Source organism: Magallana gigas, chromosome 2, assembly GCF_963853765.1.
Source record: "Magallana gigas chromosome 2, xbMagGiga1.1, whole genome shotgun sequence".
Lineage (NCBI taxonomy): Eukaryota > Metazoa > Mollusca > Bivalvia > Ostreida > Ostreidae > Magallana > Magallana gigas.
In genome coordinates, this window is record NC_088854.1 from 35,081,853 (window position 1) to 35,106,220 (window position 24,368).

At 32.5% G+C, this 24,368-nt stretch overlaps 1 protein-coding gene across 2 annotated transcripts in view; it reads left to right on the forward strand.

The window, feature by feature from the left end:
- LOC105320727 (estradiol 17-beta-dehydrogenase 2) overlaps positions 1-24,368 on the forward strand; it is an 80,235-nt gene that overhangs the window by 27,337 nt on the left and 28,530 nt on the right. For both annotated transcript variants that reach the window (XM_034445893.2, XM_066076342.1), the window contains exons 4-5: positions 7,291-7,479; positions 16,943-17,080. In XM_034445893.2, the coding sequence (XP_034301784.2) occupies positions 7,291-7,479; positions 16,943-17,080 (327 nt within the window). The remainder of the gene's footprint in view (positions 1-7,290; positions 7,480-16,942; positions 17,081-24,368) is intronic.

Below are 24,368 nucleotides of genomic sequence, written 5' to 3' on the forward strand. Positions count from 1 at the left end.
ACTATTTGTTTTGTTCATCGTAACTTCCGGTCGTCACTTCAAATATCATTTCTTTTTTACGCATATAATTTATTTCACAAAGGATTGAAAGATAAGGATAAATGCTCACACATATCATCTATCCGATGATAAATAAACCAAAAAAATCGGTGAGATATCTCAAATATCTCAGATAGTCTTTTTTAAACATATGTTGTAACAGCGAGATCTCAGAAACTGTAAATGATCAAGACACGAAATTTAAATGGACGCTAGAAATTTGATTGAAAATGTGTTAAACGTGTTTCATTTTGTCGACCATCACTTCCTGTCCACTCCGGAAGAGTTCAAACAAATCAAGTTGTTTAAAAATTTAGCGTTCCACTTTTGACAATTTTAGATAAATTGACATGCAATAAGGTCCTATTGTCTAATGTTTAAAAAATACTAACTTTCATTTTCATTGAACAATCCGTTTGTCAATTTCCTGTCCCGAGACAAGAAAACCTTGACTCCTCGAGATCTCAAGAACGGTAACGACTTAAACAACCAAACTTTGTTGGATGATGACCTATAAATGAAAATGTGTTTACATTATTTGTTTTGTTCGGCGTAACCTCCAGTCGTCATCGGAAGCACTTAAGTATTTTTTCTTATTTTTTTTTTACATGGAATGAATATATGAGTGTAAAATCTTATATAGATCATCTATACAATGTTAAATAAGGAAACAAATTTTACTTCCGGTGAGATACCGGTATATCAAATATCTTAAGTAGCTTTCCTTTTCTAATTTGATATCCGTGAGATGTAAGTCACAGCAAGTGATTGAGACACAAAACTTTTACAAAAGATTATTATTTCATAATTACACATCATTCATAAAGAAAATCCATCTGAACTCGAGAAACAAGCAAGTTTTCGGGGGAAGTATTTTTTTTGGGGGGGGGGGGGGGGGTTAGACGAAAATTACAGAAACAAGCAATTTCTTTTTATTATACTTTATTCATTATTCACATTTTTAACATTTGGTAGGGTTGTAACATATTCTATAGGTTCTGTTTGACATGTACAATTTTAAATCTTGAAAGACCGATAGACGTTTAGCTTAAAATAATGCAAATATTTAAAAAATGTCTGAATTTTTTAAAGCCAAAATTTGCGAGAATTTTACCTTTGAAGCCATATATCTAAAATTTGACATCACTGACCCCCTTGTTTTATTGTGTCAAAATGATACTGAATACATATCTATGCAAACTGGATTAATCATATAAAGTTCTTGATATTCAAAAAGTTTTTATTTAAAATCAAATTGCAACTGTTATAAAAATTTTCTATTTTAAGTGTAAAAGGGTCACAAAAAATTTAATGCAGCTTCTACAAATCTTTTTCCTAATGCCACTATTCAGTGTGACCATTGTACATACTTAAAAACAATATTTGAAGATATAAGTTTGCTAAATTAAAAATACTGACAACAAATCCTAATCAGGCTGAAACTCAAAATAAATTGACCATAACTCATAGGGATGGACACTACCCCCCCCCCCCCCCCCGTTTCTTTTCCGCTTCGGCCTGCATCAACACTGCGTAGAGGTTCTTTCGCTGGTTTTCAACATGGGGGGGGGGAGGGGCTATAAGTTTTTCGAAAAGCAGCAAAACAGTGAATTGAAAAGGCAGTGAGTGAGCACGACCTTATAGCATCTTTCAGCATTGCATACATTAAATATTGCTGACCATTGATATCATATTATCGCATTCTTCTTAAGAAATACAAATACATGAAATACAATAAATTATAAATTAATATCATTATGTCTTTTAGCATTTGATGAATTAATGTTATTGATTACATCTTTACTACTATATTAAAATAATAGACTCGAATTTTTGGGCTTTAATACCGATAAATCGGAGGAGTACTGTCTTTTGTTTGATATATTTTTAACACCATTGGTACTTGAAGATTACCAATTTTTTTTCTCCATTAAGGTTCGCTAATTAATAGTCAGCGAAAATTCCTCAAAAGATCCCGGAATTCATCTGGATTTTTCGGATCTTAATATCTTGCGCGTGCGCAATACATTCACGCTAACGGGATCTTTAGTTTATGTTCCACAATACCATATTTCCATGAATAAACTCAGAAACAATACACATACATGTACATTTTCATTGGAAATTTGCTTTATATTCTATTCATATATATATTTATGATTTCTTATGAGAGAAATTATAAAATAACAATTATGCATATCAACTTAGTATACTTACTTTTGTCTTAGTGATGGCAAAAAAAATATTTTATTCTATAAAAAAAAAATCACATTCTATTTCTTAAGAGAGTGAAGATAGAATGTTTATCGTTAAAATGATAAATGTCCAACGGGCCTGCTTTTACGATAGAATGTGTTCCGTATATTGTGTCTGTAGCAAAGAAAATAAGTGTACGTTGGTGAAGCGTACGTTGGTGAAAAGATGTTGAATTCTTCGATTATATGGATCAAAATTTTAGATGAAAGGTATTTACAGTCTAAAAAAAGGTTTATTATGATAAATTTGACTGTTATTTTCAATGCAACTTCAATGTTCTGTTACATTACTGGTATGGGAGGCATTTTAAGAGAAGTATCTGGGTGTCTTAAGATTTTGAACAATCTTAAGATTATCAAAAGTTAAGACACTATTGTGAAACAGCTATGATAAAAACTTAAGACAAATTTTGGTCTTAAGACAGATATTTGTCATAAGATAGCTTTGTGAACGGGCCCCGGAACTTTAAACGCACGAGTAGCAGGAGGAGAAAAAAAAGTATAGGCTTTAATCTCTAATTCTTAATATACCTGTATATCATATACATGTTCAGTTACTGTATCTTTTTTACATGTATTTGGTGAGAAAAAAATAAAATTCATTATTCATTAGATAACCAGGTATTCGCAATTCAGTGGATTTTACAAGATCAACATATATCAAAAAAGGGTCAACTAACGTATACTAAATAATTTTTCAAAGGGACAAGTGCACAAGATCTTTAATCATACTATTGGTATTAAAATTACTAATATGCGACTAGGTTATCATCAAAATTTTGGAGAAGGCTAGTAATAAGTTTCGTGGTTTTCTTTTTTCATATCTGATAAAGATTTATTTAGATTATACATTTAAGTAGTAATTAAACTACATAGATTTAATTAGTAAGAATTTTCTGGGGTCCGGATAACCCAACTCCCGACCCTTCTCCAGAGGCGATTACATAAAGAACATTTACAAATAAATGCCATGTAAAAAATTGATTAATAGCATAATACGTTGAAACTGTACTGTGGCAGAGAAATTTTACTTTTCTGTCCAGGTATATGATAGCTATTAATGAACTCGTGAACCCAGTGCATCTTAAACAGTTACATAACATATATCCGCTCTAGTCGTTTTATCACAATCGCACAAGACATAATATGTAGGTCAACTCTGATTTATGTATGTGAAATTCATTTCACTAAAACTTAATGTCCTTTCGCATTTTTATTAATAATATTGCAAATATTATTGAAAATAGGTATGCAAAACGTCATATGATTTTGATAATTTGTTCAAAATATACAGGGAATTTTGCTATGTATGAAATAGATTAATGGAGCGCCATTACATATTCCCATCAAGTCATGTGACTTCAAACAACTGAAAGGCAAAGCTGTCACGCGTTTTCAAATTAAGTAAACACATTTCCGTTCCACGCACTTTTTATCAAGGTTTTGGTTAAATGTCATTTGTGCCATATCGTAGATCATTTTGATCCGAAAATATCTCTCCCTGTAAAGCAAAATCAATTTGTGCAAGATTCGGGTTTTATTGATGGGAGGGGGGGGGGGGTCAGTTATAGCTCAAAATATCAGTCCTTCCATCTCAAAACATCTGATTCCATTTGTAAGGCACTGTCAAAGAGATTCCCCAGCTTGCATTCAAAATTTAATAAGGGCCCGGTGCTCCAAGATGTCATTGACGTTAACGTTTTAGACTTAATTTTTATGCGACCCGTCCGTATTCGGTGATAAAATGGAAAGAAATTCTTCAAAATATTGAAACTTTTCACAAAATGACCTTATAAATTATCTTAACGTCATATAAAATATCGTTTATTTTTATTAGTTTGAACGGTACATTTTATTAATAAGTAGTTATTCGTACAAAATAGAAAAATATCAAAAGGTGACATGCTCCGTGAAACATATCTTGTCATAATAAGTAAGACGTATTTGTGGTGCATTTTAAATTAACAAATCTTTACATATTTAATAAAAATTATGTGAAGTTTAAAACTGAAAATTTTCGCTGGTATCATCGGAAAAGTACGCTGTGGCAAAGCACTTTGAAAAAAATACGCACTTTGAAAATTTTTCAGAGTGCGTTATATTTTGGTCCAAATCAAAATTTTCAAAGCGCGTTACATGTCTATATATTTTTGGTCATAATCAACGCACTTTGAAATAATTTTTTAAAGTGCGTTATGAGTGCACACCAACATTTTTTACATCAAGACGCACTTTGAAAAAATACATTCTTAATTTTGTTTTTAACATTTAGATGTATAGTTGTGTTTATATATGAAATATGAATTGACATTTCGTTTTCGATAAAGCTATACGGCGATCCATTCTTTCAGCAAAGGAGATAAAGCGTCAGATGGTATTGACATCGACGTTTCTCATGCGCTGATTCATACCGGATGAGCTTCCTACATAGAACATTAATCATGCCGCTGGATTCAGTTCATCCCAGACGCCTGATGAATTGTATGAATTTATGGAACAAATCTTTAACGGGGATTATTGCATCTGCCGCGGCCATCGAAAAGAAAAACAAAAAGATTCAATAGGGCACATATATTTCATATTTTTTCCCTTTCTTAACTTCGTGGGTTATAAAGCGATGACTGTTCAAAACAATGTAACACCATATAAAAGTATAAAAAATGAAATTTAAATTCATTTAAGGGTGGGGCCACAAAGGGTGGTCGAAGTTTAACATAGATATATATATATATATATATATATATATATATATATATATAAATATAATTTATATATATATATATATATATATATATATATATATAGAGTAAATCTTAAAAAAAAATCTTCTTCTCAAAAACTAATTAGCCAGGAAAGCTGAAACTTGTGTGGAAGCATTCTCAGGTAGTGTAGATTCAAAATTGTGAAAATCATTATCCCTGGGGGTAGGTTGGGGCCACAATGGAGGGTCGAAGTTCTACATAGGAATATTTAGAGTAAATTTTTAAAAATCTTCTTCTCAAAAACTAATCAGCCAGGAAAACTGAAACTTGTGTGACAGCATCCCCAGGAAGTGTAAATTTAAAGTTGTGAAAATCATGACCCCCGTAGGTAGGGTGGGGCCACAATGAGGGGGGGGGGGTCGAAGTTTAACACAGAAATATATAGAGTAAATCTTTAAAAATATTTCTTCTGAAAAACTAATTAGCCAGGAAAGCTGAAACTTGTGTGGAAGCATCCTCATGTAGTGTAGATTGAAAATTATGAAATCATTATCCCTGGGGGTAGGGTGGGGCCACAATGGAGGGGGGGGGTCGAAGTTTAACACAGAAATAATTATATAGAGTAAATCTTTAAAAAAAAATTCTTCTCAAAAACTAATTAGCCAGGAAAGCTGAAACTTGTGTGGAAGCATCCTCATGTAGTGTAGATTGAAAATTATGAAAATCATTATCCCTGGGGGAAGGGTGGGGCCACAATGGAGGGTCGAAGTTTTACATAGAAATATATAGAGTAAAACTTTAAAAATCTTCTTCTCAAAAACTAATGTGCCAGGAAAGCTGAAACTTGTTTGGAAGCATACTCAGGTAGTGTAGATTCAAAGTTGTGAAAATCATGACCCCCGGGGGTAGGGTAAGGCCACAATGGGGGGTCAATGTTTTAAATAGGAATTTTAAGAGTAAATTTTTTAAAATCTTCCTCTTAGAAACTAATCAGCAAGGAAAGCTGAAACTTGTGTGGAAGCATCCTCATGTAGTGTAGATTCAAAGTTGTGAATATCATGAATTATGAGCAAGGGCTATATGTATTTTTTAAAAAGGTATTATTTACACACACAAAAACAAATAAGAAGAAGATACCTTTTTGACATTATTTTATATCTGTGTTGAAATTTAAAGGAATTAATTTGATTTAGAATCACTGCTTTAAAAAAAATCGCATGTCTATATATAAACACTAAGTCATGAGTCACATTATCTTCACAATAGGTAAATGGCAAATATCCATTCTTTGAGCCAGAAAGTATTAACTCGTGAATAAAAAAAAATAAACTCTCGTCAGTACGTTCAGTACTTTGATTTTAAAATGTAGTCCCATTACTGTAACATTTAGGCGAGACAATTTATTATTTGCACACAGTTTAAGTTATGATACAACATTTCTCAAATTATACAGACAAATTTTAATATATTTTTTGATGATTTTTGCTATATCCTTGTTGCCATGCGGACATTTCGGGGATAAATTTTACTACCAATTTTATCTCAAAGTTCAAAATATCGTCAATTTTTTTTCTTCAAAGGGCGTTGAAAATATCGATTTTTAAGCACTTTGAAAAAAAATATTTTTTCAAAGTGCGTTAAGATGGTAAAAAATTTAACGCACTTTGAAACAAAAAATCAATGTGCGTAATTTTTCAAAGTGCGTTGTGACAGTCCGCTCACAATCGAACTTGTCCGCGAACTTTTCTACATGTAACAACCCACATACTTAAAAAAGAAAAGTGAGCACTGTATCTGGCTTATAACTCGACGACTAACACTCACATTTAAATTGATAGAAATGCATTATTTAAGCATTGTAAACGATGGAAATAGAAAATTTAAAATTTGACCGTAATTGAGACCATGTCCCATTCAATGTACAGAACATTTTTTTCTACGCGATTGACACAATTTGTGAAGTATTTATTTGTAATCGACTGATAGCAATATACTTTAATCTTGTGAATATTTATATATCTAAATATTTAGAATGCTTATTAGTCAGTAATGATATCGATTTTGTTAAATAATTAAAATAAATATATCAGTATTTTCATTGTTTTGTTCAATTTAAGAATATTTTATCTTTTAAGTTTTGATTGTTTGTTTGCAATATCAATATTATATTTATTTGAGAGAAAATTAATAGTTCCACAATGATGTGTGTTTCAATTTCAAAAATAGTATTTCAATAAATTGAATTCATTTTGATATTACAAGTATATGAACTTGTTAATAATCCTTACTTGCAGGAATTCAACTATGGGGTATAGTAAATAATGCTGGAATCTGTTACATCGGCAATGTTGAAATAATGACTGAAGAGGACATCCAAAAAATAATGACAATCAACTATACAGGACCAGTAAACATATGTAAACATTTTCTACCCTTGCTTAGGAGAAGCCGTGGGCGACTGGTCAATGTTGCTAGCAATGCAGGTAAGCATGTGAAAAACAACAAAGATTGGTTAATCCTTAGAAATACAAAATGTACTTTTATAAAGTTCTTAACAACAAACAATCCAGACATACGAGTTGTAATTCCGCTTCTCTGACAAATTCGATATAAACCGATCGTTTGGTCCAACATGAAAATTAGATTGCTATGTCACAGCTAATTAATGTTCGAACACAAATATCAGAGGAGAAGTGCAACATGAATGGACGGTTGCTACTTGAAATTATACTTCAATCTGATCATGAAGTAATAAAGTGTTGCCAAAACGTCTCTTGATTAGGATATGGGTAACATCTGATTTGATGAATACTACATGTAGTATTCAGTCCTCGACATTGCGCAAACATTGCCCTCATACCAAGTCAATATAATGGAAATTACTGAGAAATTCCTCCTCCTTTGTAATCCTATAGGATTTAACGGTCATCATTGCATAATGCAACCCTGTTATCGCAAATCTATCATGAAAGTACACGCTACGGCAGATGCTGGAATGCGTTGAGTGATGACACTTTCTAATCGGTGTGTATTTCAATTGCGATTCGCAAAAAACATTCTGATTGGCGTATTGATATAGATCCGCCCATGTATCAAATGCATGTTCAGAACATGGTGCTAACACGTGGAAAGAAATGTCGGAGAAAGAAAAGTTATCATTAAGTTGTACTTGCAAGTTGAAAATTGAATACATGGTAATTCGAGAACAATCGGAGCGGAGTTTACGTACATGTGTGAAATGATGTTAGTGAAAAAACAAAGAAAAGGTTCTCCTAAACAGAGATGGGCGCAAATAAAATGAAGTCACAAATTATACTTCGCTTATCGAATAATGTTTTTAACCGGGTTTTCCAACGGAAAAATCCGGTTATGAAAATGGTGAAAATGGCGGGCGGGCGGGCGGCTGCCAAAAGGGTACCCTCATTGTACGGATAACTCCTCCTACAGTTTTCAAGATAAGAAGTTGTTCTTTTGCAGATCAATTGTACATATATCAGAAGTGTGCATATTGCTAGGATTTTGATTTCCGATAATTTATGGGAAAAAATACCAGCTTTTGAACTTAAGTCATTTTTTGGCAAAATATTGCATATAGGGTACCCTCATTGTACGGATAACTCCTCTTACAGTTTTCAACATAGGAAGTTGTTCTTTAGCAGATCAATTGTACATATATTTTAGGTGTGCATATTGCTAGGATTTTGATTTCCGATAAGTTATGGAAAAAACCCGGCTTTTGAACTTAGTCATTTTTTGGCAAAATATTGCATATAGGGTACTCCATTCCACTGGATACGGGTTGACATGGATTATGGTAACAGTTCACATAAATGAAAACACGGTTTGCTGTCACATTGACAGCTTTTCACTTGTTCAGTTTATTTTGAAGAAATTCGTTAGAAACTGTTTAGTAAACAAATATATTTTACCTTACCGTTCATATTGTACTATATGTGGAAATTGCATGAGTTGAACAGACTGTTTTTCCTTAAATAAAAAAGCTTGTTGCAAAATGTTGATCCACGGGAAAATGCGGGTTTCCACGCCGTGAAATCAACTGAACGTTTTACAGCATAGGTCTTCACTTTCTTGTTTACAATAAATCTCTACTGAAAATCTTTGAAACATCGTCACCAGCTCCATAAAATGAAGAAGTCTGGTTTGTTTGTATACATGTAAAACTGTAAAATGGAGACTCGATTTGCAAGTGAATTTCACAATCCGAGGTCAATAAGGCGTTTGAGAGAAAGTCAGCGGCAAGTAAAGTGTCAACATTGTCTGATTAATATTGAAGAACATGTAATAAAATAAATGTTTCTACAGACTGAGTGAGTTACAAAAAAGGTTAATCACAGGTAAGTTCAAAATTGAACACGTTTACATGCCGTTTGTGTATGGTTGAAAACACATGCACACTCATGTGTCATTGAATCGGTTAAAGTTCAATAAAATGCAATTTATGTAATATTTATTGTTAGTATCTGTTGTGATTTCTTTGGAATAAGCTACAACAAAATAAATACTGCCGCATCTTTAATTGATGCGTTAAAAAAGATTAAATTTATCGATGAAGCATTATACTGAAAATGAAATGGAGAACCTGTTTAAACAGTCTGTTTTTGACAATTGCTTACACCATAAAAACAAGAAGCGATTATTGTGAGAACTCTTATATCTAATTAGTCAATTATTGCAGTGACTTAGTTTTTGCAGTTCTGATACAGAGTAAAACGACACATCTGGCAGTTGATGCATAAATTATCAATATCACGTTAGCAGTTAAGATTAAGCGGGTACTAAAATGGCCAATGAAAATGCATGTATTATAAACTGGAACTCGCGATGTCGTTACTCAACGCATCAGTCCATCGCTCGCAGCGTGCACACTCATGTTAGATTTGCAATAAAGATTCACAGAATAGATTATGCAAATACATATGTAAAGCGATGGAAGATATATGCTGCATAACAACCAAGTTTATACATGTAAAGTGATAAAATTTGGGATTCGATTTTAATTAGATGATTGTATTATGGTTTGTAAAATATGATTAACCGTCTTAGCTTTGAGAACGGGAGGGACACCAAAAGATGCACTTCAATAACCAGTACAGCGTAAACCTGATAGTGGACAAAAAACACGCACGAATCAGCATTTACGTGGATTTTCTCGTTTTTAACAATTGCCGAGTTGTTTATCATCGCTGCATCGTTTATAAAATGTATAAAAATTACCTTTAAAATTTTTTTCCTATAAATTATGAGCTTAAATGATTAATAAATTATTTGTATTTTTAATATTTTCATTACCGTAAACCCTAGCCAATCGCCAAGAACATTTTAGCCCGAAATCAAATATCACACGGAAAATAGCGGGTTCATTTACAACACAACTCTTGTTTGAAGTAAATATAAATTATATCAAAATAATTTTGTTTCTGTAAAAGAATGATGCACAGAAAACGAATTATATTACATACAAGTTAATGTTTTCGCAGGTACATGTATATATTCCCCGTACGATTTAATATATTCGATATACAGGTAAATATGTTACGGTAACCTTGTTCCAAAAAAATTCGATAGTTTACATATATATTTTTTTTATTTCTACTGCTAACAGATATGATTTAAATGTAATATTGGTTAATTTTGATCTAAAGAATTAAGAAATAAATAACATGATAAGATGCTGGATAGGATTTGGTATTTCTTGTTCGATTAAGTTTCGGATACGGCGCACTGAACGACTTTTAACTAAATAAATTAACTTGTTTAAGAAAAGGCACGAAACGATAAACACGGTAGGATAAACAGAAAAACTGTTAAAAATTGAACGATTAACATGATAGGATTCACGCACGATATGATAGGATTAACGCACGATAGAACGTTAACAGTTTACACGAACGATACGATAGGATTGATACACAATACAAGAGGATATGATTGTAAAAAAATAACGTTGCGGGTACTGTGCTCCCCAGAAGCCGTGATACAGTATAGTGCCATAAATGAGTCAACTTTTTTAATGGCTGCCATTGTTTTTAAATAAAGTCAGCTTACCTGAATTCGCTGCCAGTCCTCCAAATGAACTCTAATCACTCTAATATTTTGTAATGTCGCTTTTCTGAATCAGTACTTCTCTACATCTTCTTGGTAGACTTGTGTACAATTTTTGAATGTAAAATAATGGAATTTCTTTCCAAGCCTTAGTTAACTGTGTTTTTAGGTCATTTACATTTCGGATCAGGTAATGTCTATTTTTTATTTTGTTTTTCATTAAAAGCCAAACATTTTCGATTGGACTCGGGTCAGGAGATTGGGGAGGCCAGCTTATCTGTGGTATTCTGTTCTGATGTTACCAATTTTCAGATTCATTGGACCGATGACATGGGGCATTGTCATCTTGAAAGTACCATGTATTGTTGCCAAAATGTTTGACAACAACCTGCCAAATATTGTCATCAAGTGTTTGAATATATTTCTGAGAGTTCATATTTCCATTTATAAAAACTAAACTTCCTACCCCATAGTATGTTATACATCCCGATACCATTATTTTGATACTAGCAGACGACATTGGTGCAAAACGGCCCAAACACTCGGGTCTCCATTTTTCCGAGGACTTTCTCTAGACTTTAAACTTTTCGTCAGGTTTAATAACAACCATCATTTCATCCGTAAACATCACCTTCTTCCACTGGTTATTAACAGTCCAATGCAACTTTCCTCGGCACCAAGCTATGCGTTTCTTTTTGTTTACGTTCCGAATTCCAATGGACTTCCTAGAAGATCTCCTTGTATATCCCAAAGAGTGGAGTGTTCTTTGTACTGTGCGACGAGAAACTTTAATAGGTATACTGTTATTAAAATCAGCAGTAATATCTTTCAAAGTTGTCCTACGAGCATTTTTTACTAGCCTGGAAAGTGTCCGTTCTCCTCTGACAGTTACGAATCTGGGTCCTTCCTTTTGCGGCCTGTTTTCTACATTTCCACGTTCCCTCCAACGCTTTAAAAACTTAGAAATTGTAGACTTGTTTAGGTTTAAACTTTCAGATATTTCTGACGCCCTGTTTCCACTTTCTATAAGTTGTATGATTACTTTTTTAGTGTCGTCTGACATTTCATTACCGTGTTTTGCCATTTTGTAAACAAGCGGGAAGTGTAATAATAAAATTGAATTCGATACGGAAAATTCCGGAAATAAAAATTCGTAAGTGTTACTCCCCTTAGATCATAAAAAAGATAAGTGTGACATCGTTTTATTTTCTGAAACAAAACTTCGAAGTTTTGAGGCGACGCTAATTATTGGGCGCCATTTAAAAAGTTGACTCATTTATGGCACTATGCTGTGTACTTGCACGTTTAAAACGTTCTCAAAATACAGAATTCTAGTGACGTTTTCAAAAGTCTGTTGAATTGCGCTCTAAGTTATAGAATAAAAACTTATTTCACACTTTTTTCATATCATTAGCGGTTAAAGTATACGTTTTCTCAGAAAGAAAAAAATTCCACTGATGATAATGAAAAACCATCTATTGTGTGTTTAAGACCAATCATGGTAGAGCTATTTTTCACTTTCAAAAAAGTAGGACAATGACCTTTTAAGATAATGGCCAGTGAATATTTTTTGAAAATTTAAGAAACTTTTTCAGTATGACTGAAATTTTCTTAATTGTGAAAATAATACAAATTGCTAAACTCTTTTAAAAATGAAATACAGTTTACGAATGTCAGTGACACTAAACAGACACAAAGCATTAAGTTTTCATTTACATTTTTTATGAATATTCCAGTCCTCTATTATTTTTCAAATTCCTACCCTTTTTTTATTCAATTTTACAAAAAACTGAATGATGATAATAATAAAACATGTATAGCATTAAACTAGGTATATTGACCTTACTCTGCAGGCATAACATTTATATGAGGTCAATGATCAAATTTTTGAGATATGGTGTCTTTTATCGTTTTTAAGCATTTTGCAATATTTTGATAGTGGGTGCCATTCGAACATCTAAATGAAAAAGTGAGATAAAAACAACATAAAATAAATTATGCAAAATTGTGTTGACTAACAAATAAAATCTTAACTTTGAATACTACAGTACTACCAAAATATTTCAGTGAAAAAAAAATCTGACAATTTTAGTCCGAATTTCATCTGTTTTGCTAAAAGTCCAACTTTGTTTGAGCCTAATTCCATAATATAGTAAAAATATCGAATGGTTTGTCTATAATAATTCATTTCATAAATAATTTTAGTGCTTAGACCAAATTTTACCCATGACATTGAACTTAATAACAATCCGAATTTGAGAACTTACACCCTGAGTAAACAACGTCCTTAAGATTTTTGACCGCTAATGATTTAAATCTAAAATTATATCATTAGCGGATGGTTAGGTTGTCCGTTAATGATAAAATCATATCATAAGTGGTCAACATCCTGACCACTTATGCAACATTATATCATTATATTTCTTTTCTATTGTTATGATTTTCTATTTATAAGCTTGTGTAAAGAATATTCACCTGGGGAGCACATCAGTTTTGTCAGAGTAAGTGGGATATTTTTTTTAGAAACATAAGGTAGTCCCATACTCGGCACTGAATGGGCTCAATCATTAAAAGCTTAGCTTTAAATGATAAATATACATTCTAGCAATACATATACAAAAGAAAATATGTATGTTTACATGCTAGTTTGTTTGTTATCACCTCTCAGACGGGTGTACCCCCTTGCGAAAATTATTAACAATTATGAAATTTGCCAGACGTCCGTTTTTCCTATAAATAATTACCAATTTTGAGAAAATTAGAACTGAACATACAAAATAGAGTATAAATATTTATTTAAGCCATATCTCATCAATAATTTTGCGCAATTTTTTGTAAGTAAGTACGCTTTATGGACCTGATGTATCAAAATAGAATACAAAAAATGCAATGCTAGTATCGCGTTTGGTAATTTTTTTTTACTATTTTATGGACTCAAACTTAAATTCATGGTGTTTATTCTTTAGATTGACATCTTAGAAAAAAGATTTGGTAAAATAAATTATATGTTGACGAATTACTTTTCACGCTTTAAGCTCTAAACCAAGTAGACCCTGACGAAAAAATCCGTAAAAATCACATTTTGCTACAGTTTTCTGCCGAGATCTGTCAACAATGTTAGATATCATTTAAACATTAATTAATTGACGATTAATTAAATGCGAAATAGCTTCTGTCTCTAAATTTAAACCGGTTTTATCAAAAGAAAAAGAAAAATTCGGGGGGGGGGGGGTCAAAACAAAGAAAATATAAGCATACCTGAGATCCTGGTTAATCAGAAACTTCGTTTTTCATTTTACTTTAACATAATCGAGTTTCACAACATTAATCATTTCTATCTCTCATAGAATACATATATTACCGTTCTAATTGCTTATTATTGCCATTGTTTACAACAGCGATGTAGAGTAAAATCAATACCGGGTATCAAAAACGCTTTGTAAAAGTCGAACCAATATTGTAAAACCCGTATTATGACGTAGTGCGATAATCGTACTGCTTTAAGGTAATTCAAAAGGCACGTACAATAAACAACCGGGAATTTTTTAAACAAATGCTTGAAATTAAAGAAAAGTTCTACTAAAAAAAGTCATTGATGTCTTCATAGTTTTATCAATTTCAAGTACAACATATATAACAGGTGTAATTATTATTTTAGCTGTAACTGTTTAATTAGTTTAAACTCAACAACATATGATAAAATACGGTGTAAACTATGACAACAAAACGCAAATGCTCACTAGATAAAGCTATATTTATTGTTTTCATACCTGAGTAATAACATGACATAATTTAAAACTAAATGTCATACTTACTAACCAAATAGTATACCCCGTTGAGCAAATCTAGCAAATAATTAAGTTTTCTGTACCTCATCGTAAACATATCAAATCAAAGTACTGAAGTACTGACGGGGGTCAATTTTATTGATTATCATTTATTTTTAAATCAACTTATCTTGCGTGGCAATTAGTTTCGAGTCTGTATATAAATTACGCACTTTTTTATAATATGAAATTTTATTAGACTTTTCCGACAAGAATTTAGAGAAATCCCATATGAATCATGTTGTGTAATTTTTAAAGATAAATTTCAAACTATGTATTAGTAATCAAAACAATTCTAAAAATTGAATGGATCTAAGCACTATTGATATCGAACTCTAGTCTCGTTCAACCAGACGCTCAGCTGTCTCCGTTAATCTCCGACAAGTAACAGAGCCTCACTGTTTGTCGGAGATTTACGGACACAGCCGAGCGGTTGGTTGAACGAGACTATATTAAACTCTGGCGTAGAAATACATAAGACTACAAAAATAGCTAAATTGTTCGTATTATATAAAATCTGACTATTTTCAAAGTGTTTATAAATAAGTTTCCTTGAAAAATAATGCTTCAGCATACATTACATCGAATTTTTGTATTATTTTCAAGAACTAATAAGACTTGTCAGCGGTGATGATTTGTGCTTAGGTCCAAACACTGTTTCACTTTCGGTTTGCCAGAGTAAGTGCATAGGAGAGTTGATTAAAATCAACTCCCAAAAATTAAGAATTAAGGTGGAAAGACCTCTAATTGTTCGGACTGAACATGTTACTATCTTAGGTTATATATATATATATATATATATATATATATATATATATATATATATATATATATATATATATATATATATATATATATATATATATATATAATGTTATGGAAAGTGCGCTGTGTCTTCGGTTGTCAATTCCCTTTCCCCAATAATACTAGAATAGGCAATAAACAGAGTTTACAAAGAAATATAAGCACTTAATCTGACTAAAACGAAATCAGTTGAGAACGGAGACCATTCAAACTGCGTTGCCACATTGCAAGTTTTAATGAAAAAACATCTTTTCATTTTTCATAATTTGCTCAACAAAGTAATATGTTTTACTATACATGTACATGTACCTGTATTGTTTTTGCATAAGTTCTGCTTTAATGAGAACATTTACAAAAAACTGACAGACAGAGAGACAGACAACTAGTCTGCTAATACGTCCACATCTAAATCATCGACGGCTAAAGCATCAAGACTGAGTAACTTGTTGTTCCGAGATAGAGTGAGATGTGCTTCACCAATACTGTCGAGGGGAGTCACTCACCTGGCTTTGCCTTATTCATTTAAACTTCCATGCACTAGGAAACAGTGCTATGGTACTGAGCTAAGCTCTAAAACATTGACATCAATTAAACCAGAAATATCACACGCACTCAACATGAAATACATGCATCTCATGAACCTAACGTTTTCAAAACAGCATTTGTAAAACAGACAAAATGTAATCCACAAAAAAAAACCAAGTACAACGTAATTCAAACGTGAATGCTTTTATGTAAACAAGCTTGAAGAGCATTTTGGGATGTCATTTTTACTAGGGTCTCAATGTGCTTTGCACATACAGTTCTTATCGTGCTGATATAATTATAAAAATACATTTCCCTATAAATTGTTATGTGGAAATTTGAACCCATTCCGGGCCATAGAATTGCCTGGTGGTCATGGAATCTATAATTTAAAATCTTTGCAATACATAGAAATATTAATGTAAATATTTGCATTTCTTGTGTAGTTGTTCTTGGGAAGAGGAGTTTTGAATCTTTTCCCTACATATTTTTGTTAACATTTGAACCCCTCCTGGGACCTCAATATTGGCCCGGATACCCCGATTGAACAATTTTAACTCAACAATATATGATGTTGGTTGCATAGTTATTTCACATTTTGTTACATTGTTGTTCTTATTCATTTTAAAAGATTGTTTTCCATAATATTTTGATGTTAAACTGTGAATCTCTCCACAATTATTTAATATTGTTAATATTAGATGAGGTCTTACAAACTTTATTGTAGGTCTGGCGCCCATTCCTTTAATGGGAGCATATTGTGCATCGAAATCAGCTCTTGTGACTATATCAGAAGTATGGCGATATGAACTAAAAATGTGGGGAATAAAAGTAGCAACAATTATACCAAGCGGCTACAAGACAGGCAAGTGCATGCAATATTATACCATACATATTCCCATTGAATGACATTAGCTGTTTTATAAGTATATAGCACTTATTAAGGTGGAAAGACCTCTAATTGTTCGAGAACAATTAGTCTACTAGTTTCTTTATCGTTTGTTAAAATATTCAAACTAATTATTGTTAGAAATTGTGTTTTTTGCAAACTTGTAAAATATAATTTTCAAATAGATTTAAGTGGGAAAAATAAAATTTCAAATTATTTTTCGTCACTTAATCAATGGGTACAGTAGTTAGGTCTTTCCACCTTTCAGGTTTTTCAGGTTTTTCTTGTTTTCTTTATGTTTCTTATTCTTTTTCTTTTTATACCCGCACTTTCTAAAGAAAGTTCGGGTATATTGTTGTTACCCTGTTCTCAAACTGCTCTTACATCTTATAAACCAGCAAACTGAACTCTTGGAGTTTGATTTGAGGTATCATGTTGTTTTGTAAAAAGGTTTCAAAAATTCTCTGTTAGTCTTGGGGGTCAATTAATTGGTAAAAAAATGACGTTTTTTTTCACAAAAACCTTCTTCCTCGAACTCCTCCTACATTTTCAACAGTAGACAAATCATCTTTTGAATATGTTTTAGGGTATCCTATAGATGCGCAATAAGGTTTCGGAATTTTTAATTTTGTCCTGGGGGTCATTTAATGGCTGAAAAATGACGGTTTTTTTTACAAAAAAAAAACTGGTTTCAAAAACGTAATTTTTTTTTGTTTGGCAGTAGTCAAATGTTCTTCTAGAATATGATGGGGGGTGTCATTGAGGTGTGATCAGGTTCCAGAAATTTTTTTTTATTAAGGGGATCAGTGGGCAACAAAAAATGACGTTTTTTTGCAAAAAAAGTATGGTTCCCAGAACTCCTCTTACAACTTTTAGAGTAGTTACGTCATCTCTTGGGATATAATTGGGGCTATCCTATAGATGTGCAATAAGTTTTTTTAAAATTTTTAATTTCATCCAGGGAGTCAAATAGTAGCAGAAAATTGACGTTTTTCACTAAAAAGACAACATAGATCCAAGAGCTCGTCTTATGATTTAATGGATAGACACATCATATCTTGGGATATGATAGGGACTGTTCTATAGATGTGCAGTAAGGTTTTAAAAATTTTAATTTCATCCAGGGAGTCAAAAAGTAGCAGAAAATTGACGTTTATCACTTCAAAAAAACATAGATCCTAGATTTATGATTTAATGGATAGACACATCATATCTTGGGATATGATAGGAACTGTTCCATAGATGTGCATTACGGTTTTGAAAAATTAAATTTAACCCTGAGGCCCATTACCTACATACCTTTTGATGCCCTTTAAGGATCAAGAATATATATGGTTAAGGGGTGGGGATCTCAACCGTTTTCGACATATTCGTGCACTTCCTGTTCGAGGGGGTCACGACCACCCCCGGGGCCCATGACCTACATACCGTTTGATGCCCCTTGACACAAGGAACAAGAATATATATGGTTTAAGGGCGAGGATTTCAACTGTTTTGAAGATATTAAGGGACTTGCTGTTTGAGGGGGTCAGGACCACCCACAGGGCCGATGACCTAGATAACATTTGATGCCCCTTGACACCAGAAGCATGAATATACCGGTATATGGTTTAGGGGTCATGATTATAATAGTTTCTGAGATATATGGTAATTTCAAATTCCTGGGGGGTGGGGATGACCCCAGGGGTCAGATCTAATAAACCCTATATATTGCCAGTAACGGTCAATATATGATAATGAAAACCCTATATTATTATCTTTGTCCGTTTTCAAGTTACCATTTACAATAGAGTCTACGGTTCTTCATACAAGGTTCAATGTTAGACCCCATACCCTTTTTACACACCCCCTCCCGAAAAGTGGTTGTCTAACCCAAAATGAAAAAAATCAAACCAGGGTGCACAACTAAATATGCAGGCCTATCATATCCTAGAGTTTTGTACATTTCTGTTCAGCCATCTCTGAGAAATAAGTTCAGAACGGGAAAGAAGAAAAAGAAGAAGACGAAGAATAATAATACATGTATTAAGAACCATACAAAAACAATAAGTCTCAAAATTTCATTCAGGAGACTTAATAATAAAGATTAAATAGAGATAGGATCATCAAACATCAATAATTTAAAGATAATTGACAATTTCTGGTTCTAAGGGGGTCAGGATGATCCCTTAGGGTCATGACTTACATGCCATAATAATCTGATGCGCCATGACCTAAGGAGGAATACTATCTTTGGATTAAGGTGGGGATCTCAATGGTTTTTATGATATTTGAAAATTTTCGCAAGAGAACTAAGGATTATGACCTACATACCATCTGACATGCCTTGAACAAAGAAACAATAATATAATATGTACATGATATATGATTCAATTTAAGAACCCAGATATAGATCAATCATCTATGTTTTGTAATACTTCCTATGTATATATACATGTATTAGTTTGTGTTTTGTTCTATACTATTCATGTCCATGACTGTAGTATGGCTTAGTCTTATTTCAAATTACATTAAAAAATTGTCAAATATATGACTTGGAACCCTAACCCCCAAACAAACTCAAATATAAACTGCCCCCCCCCCCTTAATTGTCGAATGATCTATTAAAATCAAAATATAATTTGGGTGTCAAAAACTTTTATAAACTGGTAAAAAATGTTATTCTTAAAAAAATTACATAACATCTTGCATGATTGACAAATGATCTATTGAGATATGATCAGATCATATTTCTACCTTGGGATCAATAACTAGTATTCATTGACAAGTTAAAACTAGATACTGTCATTAGACAGTAATACCTGCACCATGTGTGTGCCCCTAAATAACACTGTTTTGTACCAGTTTAATTAAAAATGAAGGCTACATGCAAACTCCGGTAATACATTTAAAAATTATAATTTTCATAACTGAAGGATGAGATCCCTTCCCATATGATAATACTCATCGTGACATGAGTAGCACTTTACGTGCAATTTGGGGTAGAACTGTTTGCAGAGAATTATCAGTTAATCAATAATATTAACATTTTATGTCATAGGAAGTATAATGGTCTATATAATTATTACAAACAAAATTAAAAATTAAATTATGCCCCCTCCCTCTGGCGGTTGCCGGTTTTAGATTTGCTTCTGTGTGCCTAAATGAACATCATCGTGTGCACAGATTTAGAGAAGGGGTGGGAGTGAGGGGTCCAGACCCCCCTCCCCATGAAAATTCGTAAATTACAAAAAATACACCTTGGACCCCAATGCTCTTACAGACATGTAAACGCTCTAACCCATTGCGCTTTAATGTTAGGTAACATTATTTGGGGGGTAAATATTTAATCAATATTCAACATACTTTATTGTTTATCTCAATAGGAAGTATACATGTACATCACAATATGCAGGTGTCCTGCACCACCTTAAAGCTGTTATTTACCTAATAAAATAGTGCAAGTGGATTTGAAGAATAGGTCATAAAAATACATGCATGTTACATATGACTGATCTTTGTCTGAAGTTACGTACACAACACAGGTTTGCATGTCTCATTAGCGGGTACTAGTTTTACCCAGCTCTTCGATTAGATGGGTTCACGTGTATACATACATGGGTGTTGCTAAAACGCGGAACGGAAAACGGAACGGAAGGAAAACGGAAAATCTTATCTAATGTTATTTACCTCATAGATTTTTTAAGTATGCTAAAACGATATACGTTATGTACCTTTTTAAATTTTTTTGAAAGATTAGCAATATTAGATTATTTATTCAAGAATATTTATTTCCTCAAAATTAAAAGTACATGCATTGACCACTATATTCTGTCCCAAAATATCCTCGATTCACTTTTTGCTGTATATTTATATATACCTCAGGGTTCAAGCGATTCTCTTTTAGAAGCATTAAACATTCTCATTATTCTTTCTTTAAAACGTCCTCTCTAGCTTATCAGCTGGTATAAATACACGGCTAAAAATAAAGAAGTCTACGGGGTTTTGCATTTTTTCAGACCCGGATTATAGTGTTGAAAAATTGTGCAAGGTCTTCTGAGTGACTTCCAAATGGAGAAAAGATGTCAACATTTTCCATTATAAATCGTCCAGATGTGCTGCATGAATATTTTGGGATCGACAGACTATAGTCCCAATATATAATCGGAAAATCAAACCAGGCAACGTCTAGAGCTCTCTATTCGGATCATATGTATATATAGCTGCTGGAATAAACAACTGCATGCTTTGTTATGCAAACGTAAACAAAATTGCATTGCTAAAAATACTAGTTTCACAAATTACTAGTTTCACAAATTACCGGGTATTTTAATGTTTACTGTATTTTGATTTTTAATGTCGTCAGTCCTACGGTTTTTTTCTTCCATCTCAATGATACTGTATCGTCTGTATGATAAAAGATCGTCTAGAACACCAAAAATTCAATTTTGATGTAAGTATATACATGTACATCATATTTGAAAATAATATAAAAATACTCAAAACACGCATAAAACGCTTTCACTAACTGCGTACGTTACGCTAATATGCCAGCAATACCATATAAGAGAAATAAGTAAAAAGTTATAGCTAATTTGCTCGTTTAATCATGTTAATGTTTCACAATTCGTTTACATTTGATTTTTCCGTTTCGTACTCAACTAAAGCCGAATGAATACAATGCTATAATTGATAGACATTCATATGAATATTAATAAGATAGTAACATGTTGATAATCATTCATTAGATCTAAATAAAAGATACAAAGTAAATCGTTTCTGGCCAGTCTATACCCTTTTTAAGCGATAAACGTGATGATATTTTCCATTCCGTTCCGTTTTCCGTTCCACGTTTTAGCAACACCCATACATACATGTCTGTGTTTTCCGTATGCAGAAAAGGATTACGGTAGTTAAGAACAGCTAAAGGAATTCATTATTGTGTTTTAATTGGATTATCATTATGATGTTGACCAATTTAGGTAAGCATAATACATGTAGTAGGAGTAGCACAATATAATGAGATGCCAGCATGGGATTCCTGCCAGCATACATACACATGTATATAAGTTCTACTTTCACTTTCTAAATGTAATCTCCCTTTGACAGCATACTGTATCATCATCTTTTAATATTTAAATAAGCTTATCATCGTTACCTATCCTATCGCATTTGTAAAGTTTCTGTCATTTTAGTTGCCAAAGTTATTTTTTTCATTTGTCAGACTGCATGCACTGTTGAGTTGACCCCATATTAACCCTGTATAAACAATTTCTTATTACATTTGTGTATTACATATGTAAGTAAGTGTAGACACTTATATTTTTATATGAGTTATAATAGGAAGGAAGGAGTATTTCTTTCTTAATGTATTATAATGCATCAAATACAATGTAGATCATGACCTTATGGGACTTCTAAAGTCATTATGATGCATCAACTGGTGTAAAGTACATTAATGACCCCCAGCTGTTGTCTTTAACCCCCCCCCCCCCCCCCGCCTTTATGAAATAGGAAATGATATGATACACTGTATATTTTGTTAACTTCTGAGATCTGAGATCCTCATCCCTAAACCGTTTCATCTATTTTTGCTCTTTGTGTCATTGCGCGTAAAATTGTATTGTAAGATTATGCCCCCTTGGAGACACCCTGACATTTTAGAACTAGAAATAATAATGTATTTCATCTTATTCATATGTTATACAGTAGTGTTTGATCCATGTGGGTAATTCCTAGCCTAATGATGTCACTGCTTTGTTTAGGAGACTTTACAATTGCCCCAAATAGGTGAACACACATGGCAGTGATGCATATAACATTTTGTTTATAAATCTTAAAAATTGAATTAAGCAATTTCCAAAATGTTAATGTGAATCACAAAAGAAAAAGCAATCAAGAAATGATTTAAAATTTGCTACTGTACACATGTAAGAATGTATTAAGAAGACTGAATCTTTATAAGCAGGTTAGATTGGGGGGGGATGAATGTGGAGTATAAACATTTATAATTTGAATCATTTATTGTTATTAATTTATCTTAACTTGTCAATGAATACTACTTATTGATCCAAAGGTAGAAATTTGACCTCTGATCGTATCTCAATAGATCATTTTTCAATTATGCAAGGTGTAATGTAATTTTTTTTAAGAATAACATTTTTTACCAGTTTATAAAAGTTTTTAGACACCCAAATTATATTTTGATTTTAATAGATCATTCGACAAGGGAGGGGGGGGGGAGAACAGTTAATATTTGAGTTTGTTTGGGAGTGGGGGTTCCAAGTCATATATTTGAAATTTTTTTAATGTAATTCAAAATAAGACTAAGCCATACTACAGTCATGAACATGAATAGTATAGAACAAAACACAAACTAATACATGTACATGTATATATACATAGGAAGTATTACAAAACAGATGATTGATCTATATTTGGGTTCTTAAATTGAATCATATATCATGTACATATTATATTATTGTTTCTTTGTTCAAGGCATTTAAGATGGTATGTACATTTGTAGGTCATGATCTCAAGTGCTCTTCCTGAAATTATCAAATATCATAAAAACCATTGAGATCCCCACCTTAATCCAAAGATATTATTCCTCCTTAGGTCATGCAGGCGCATCAGATCATTATGGCATGTAAGTCATAATTGACAATTTCTGATTCTAAGGGGGTCAGGATGACCCCTTAGGTCATCCTGACCCCCTTAGAATCAGAAATTGTCAATTATCTTTAAATTATTGATGTTTGATGATCCTATCTCTATTTAATCTTTATTAATTATTTAGTCTCCTGAATGAAGTTTGGAGACTTATTGTTTTTGTACGGTTCTTAATACATGTATTATTATTCTTCATCTTCTTTCCCGCTCTGAACTTGTTTCTCAGAGATGGCTGAACATTATTGTACAAAACTCTAGGATATGATAGGCCTGCAAATCTAGTTGTGCCACTTGGTTTGATTTTTCTCATTTTGGGTTAGACAACCACTTTTCGGGGGGGGGGGGGTGTCAAAAGGGTGTGGGGTCTAACATTGAACCTTGTAGGAAGAATCGTAGACTCTATTGTAAATGATAACTTGAAAACGGACAAAGATAATAATAAAGGGTTTTCATAACCATATATTGGTTGTTACTGGCAATATATAGGGTTTATTAGATCTGACTCCTAGGGTCATCCCCACCCGCCAGGAATTTGAAATTACCATATATCTCAGAAACTGTTATAATCATGACCCCTAAACCATATATATCCATGTTTCTGATGTCAAGGGGC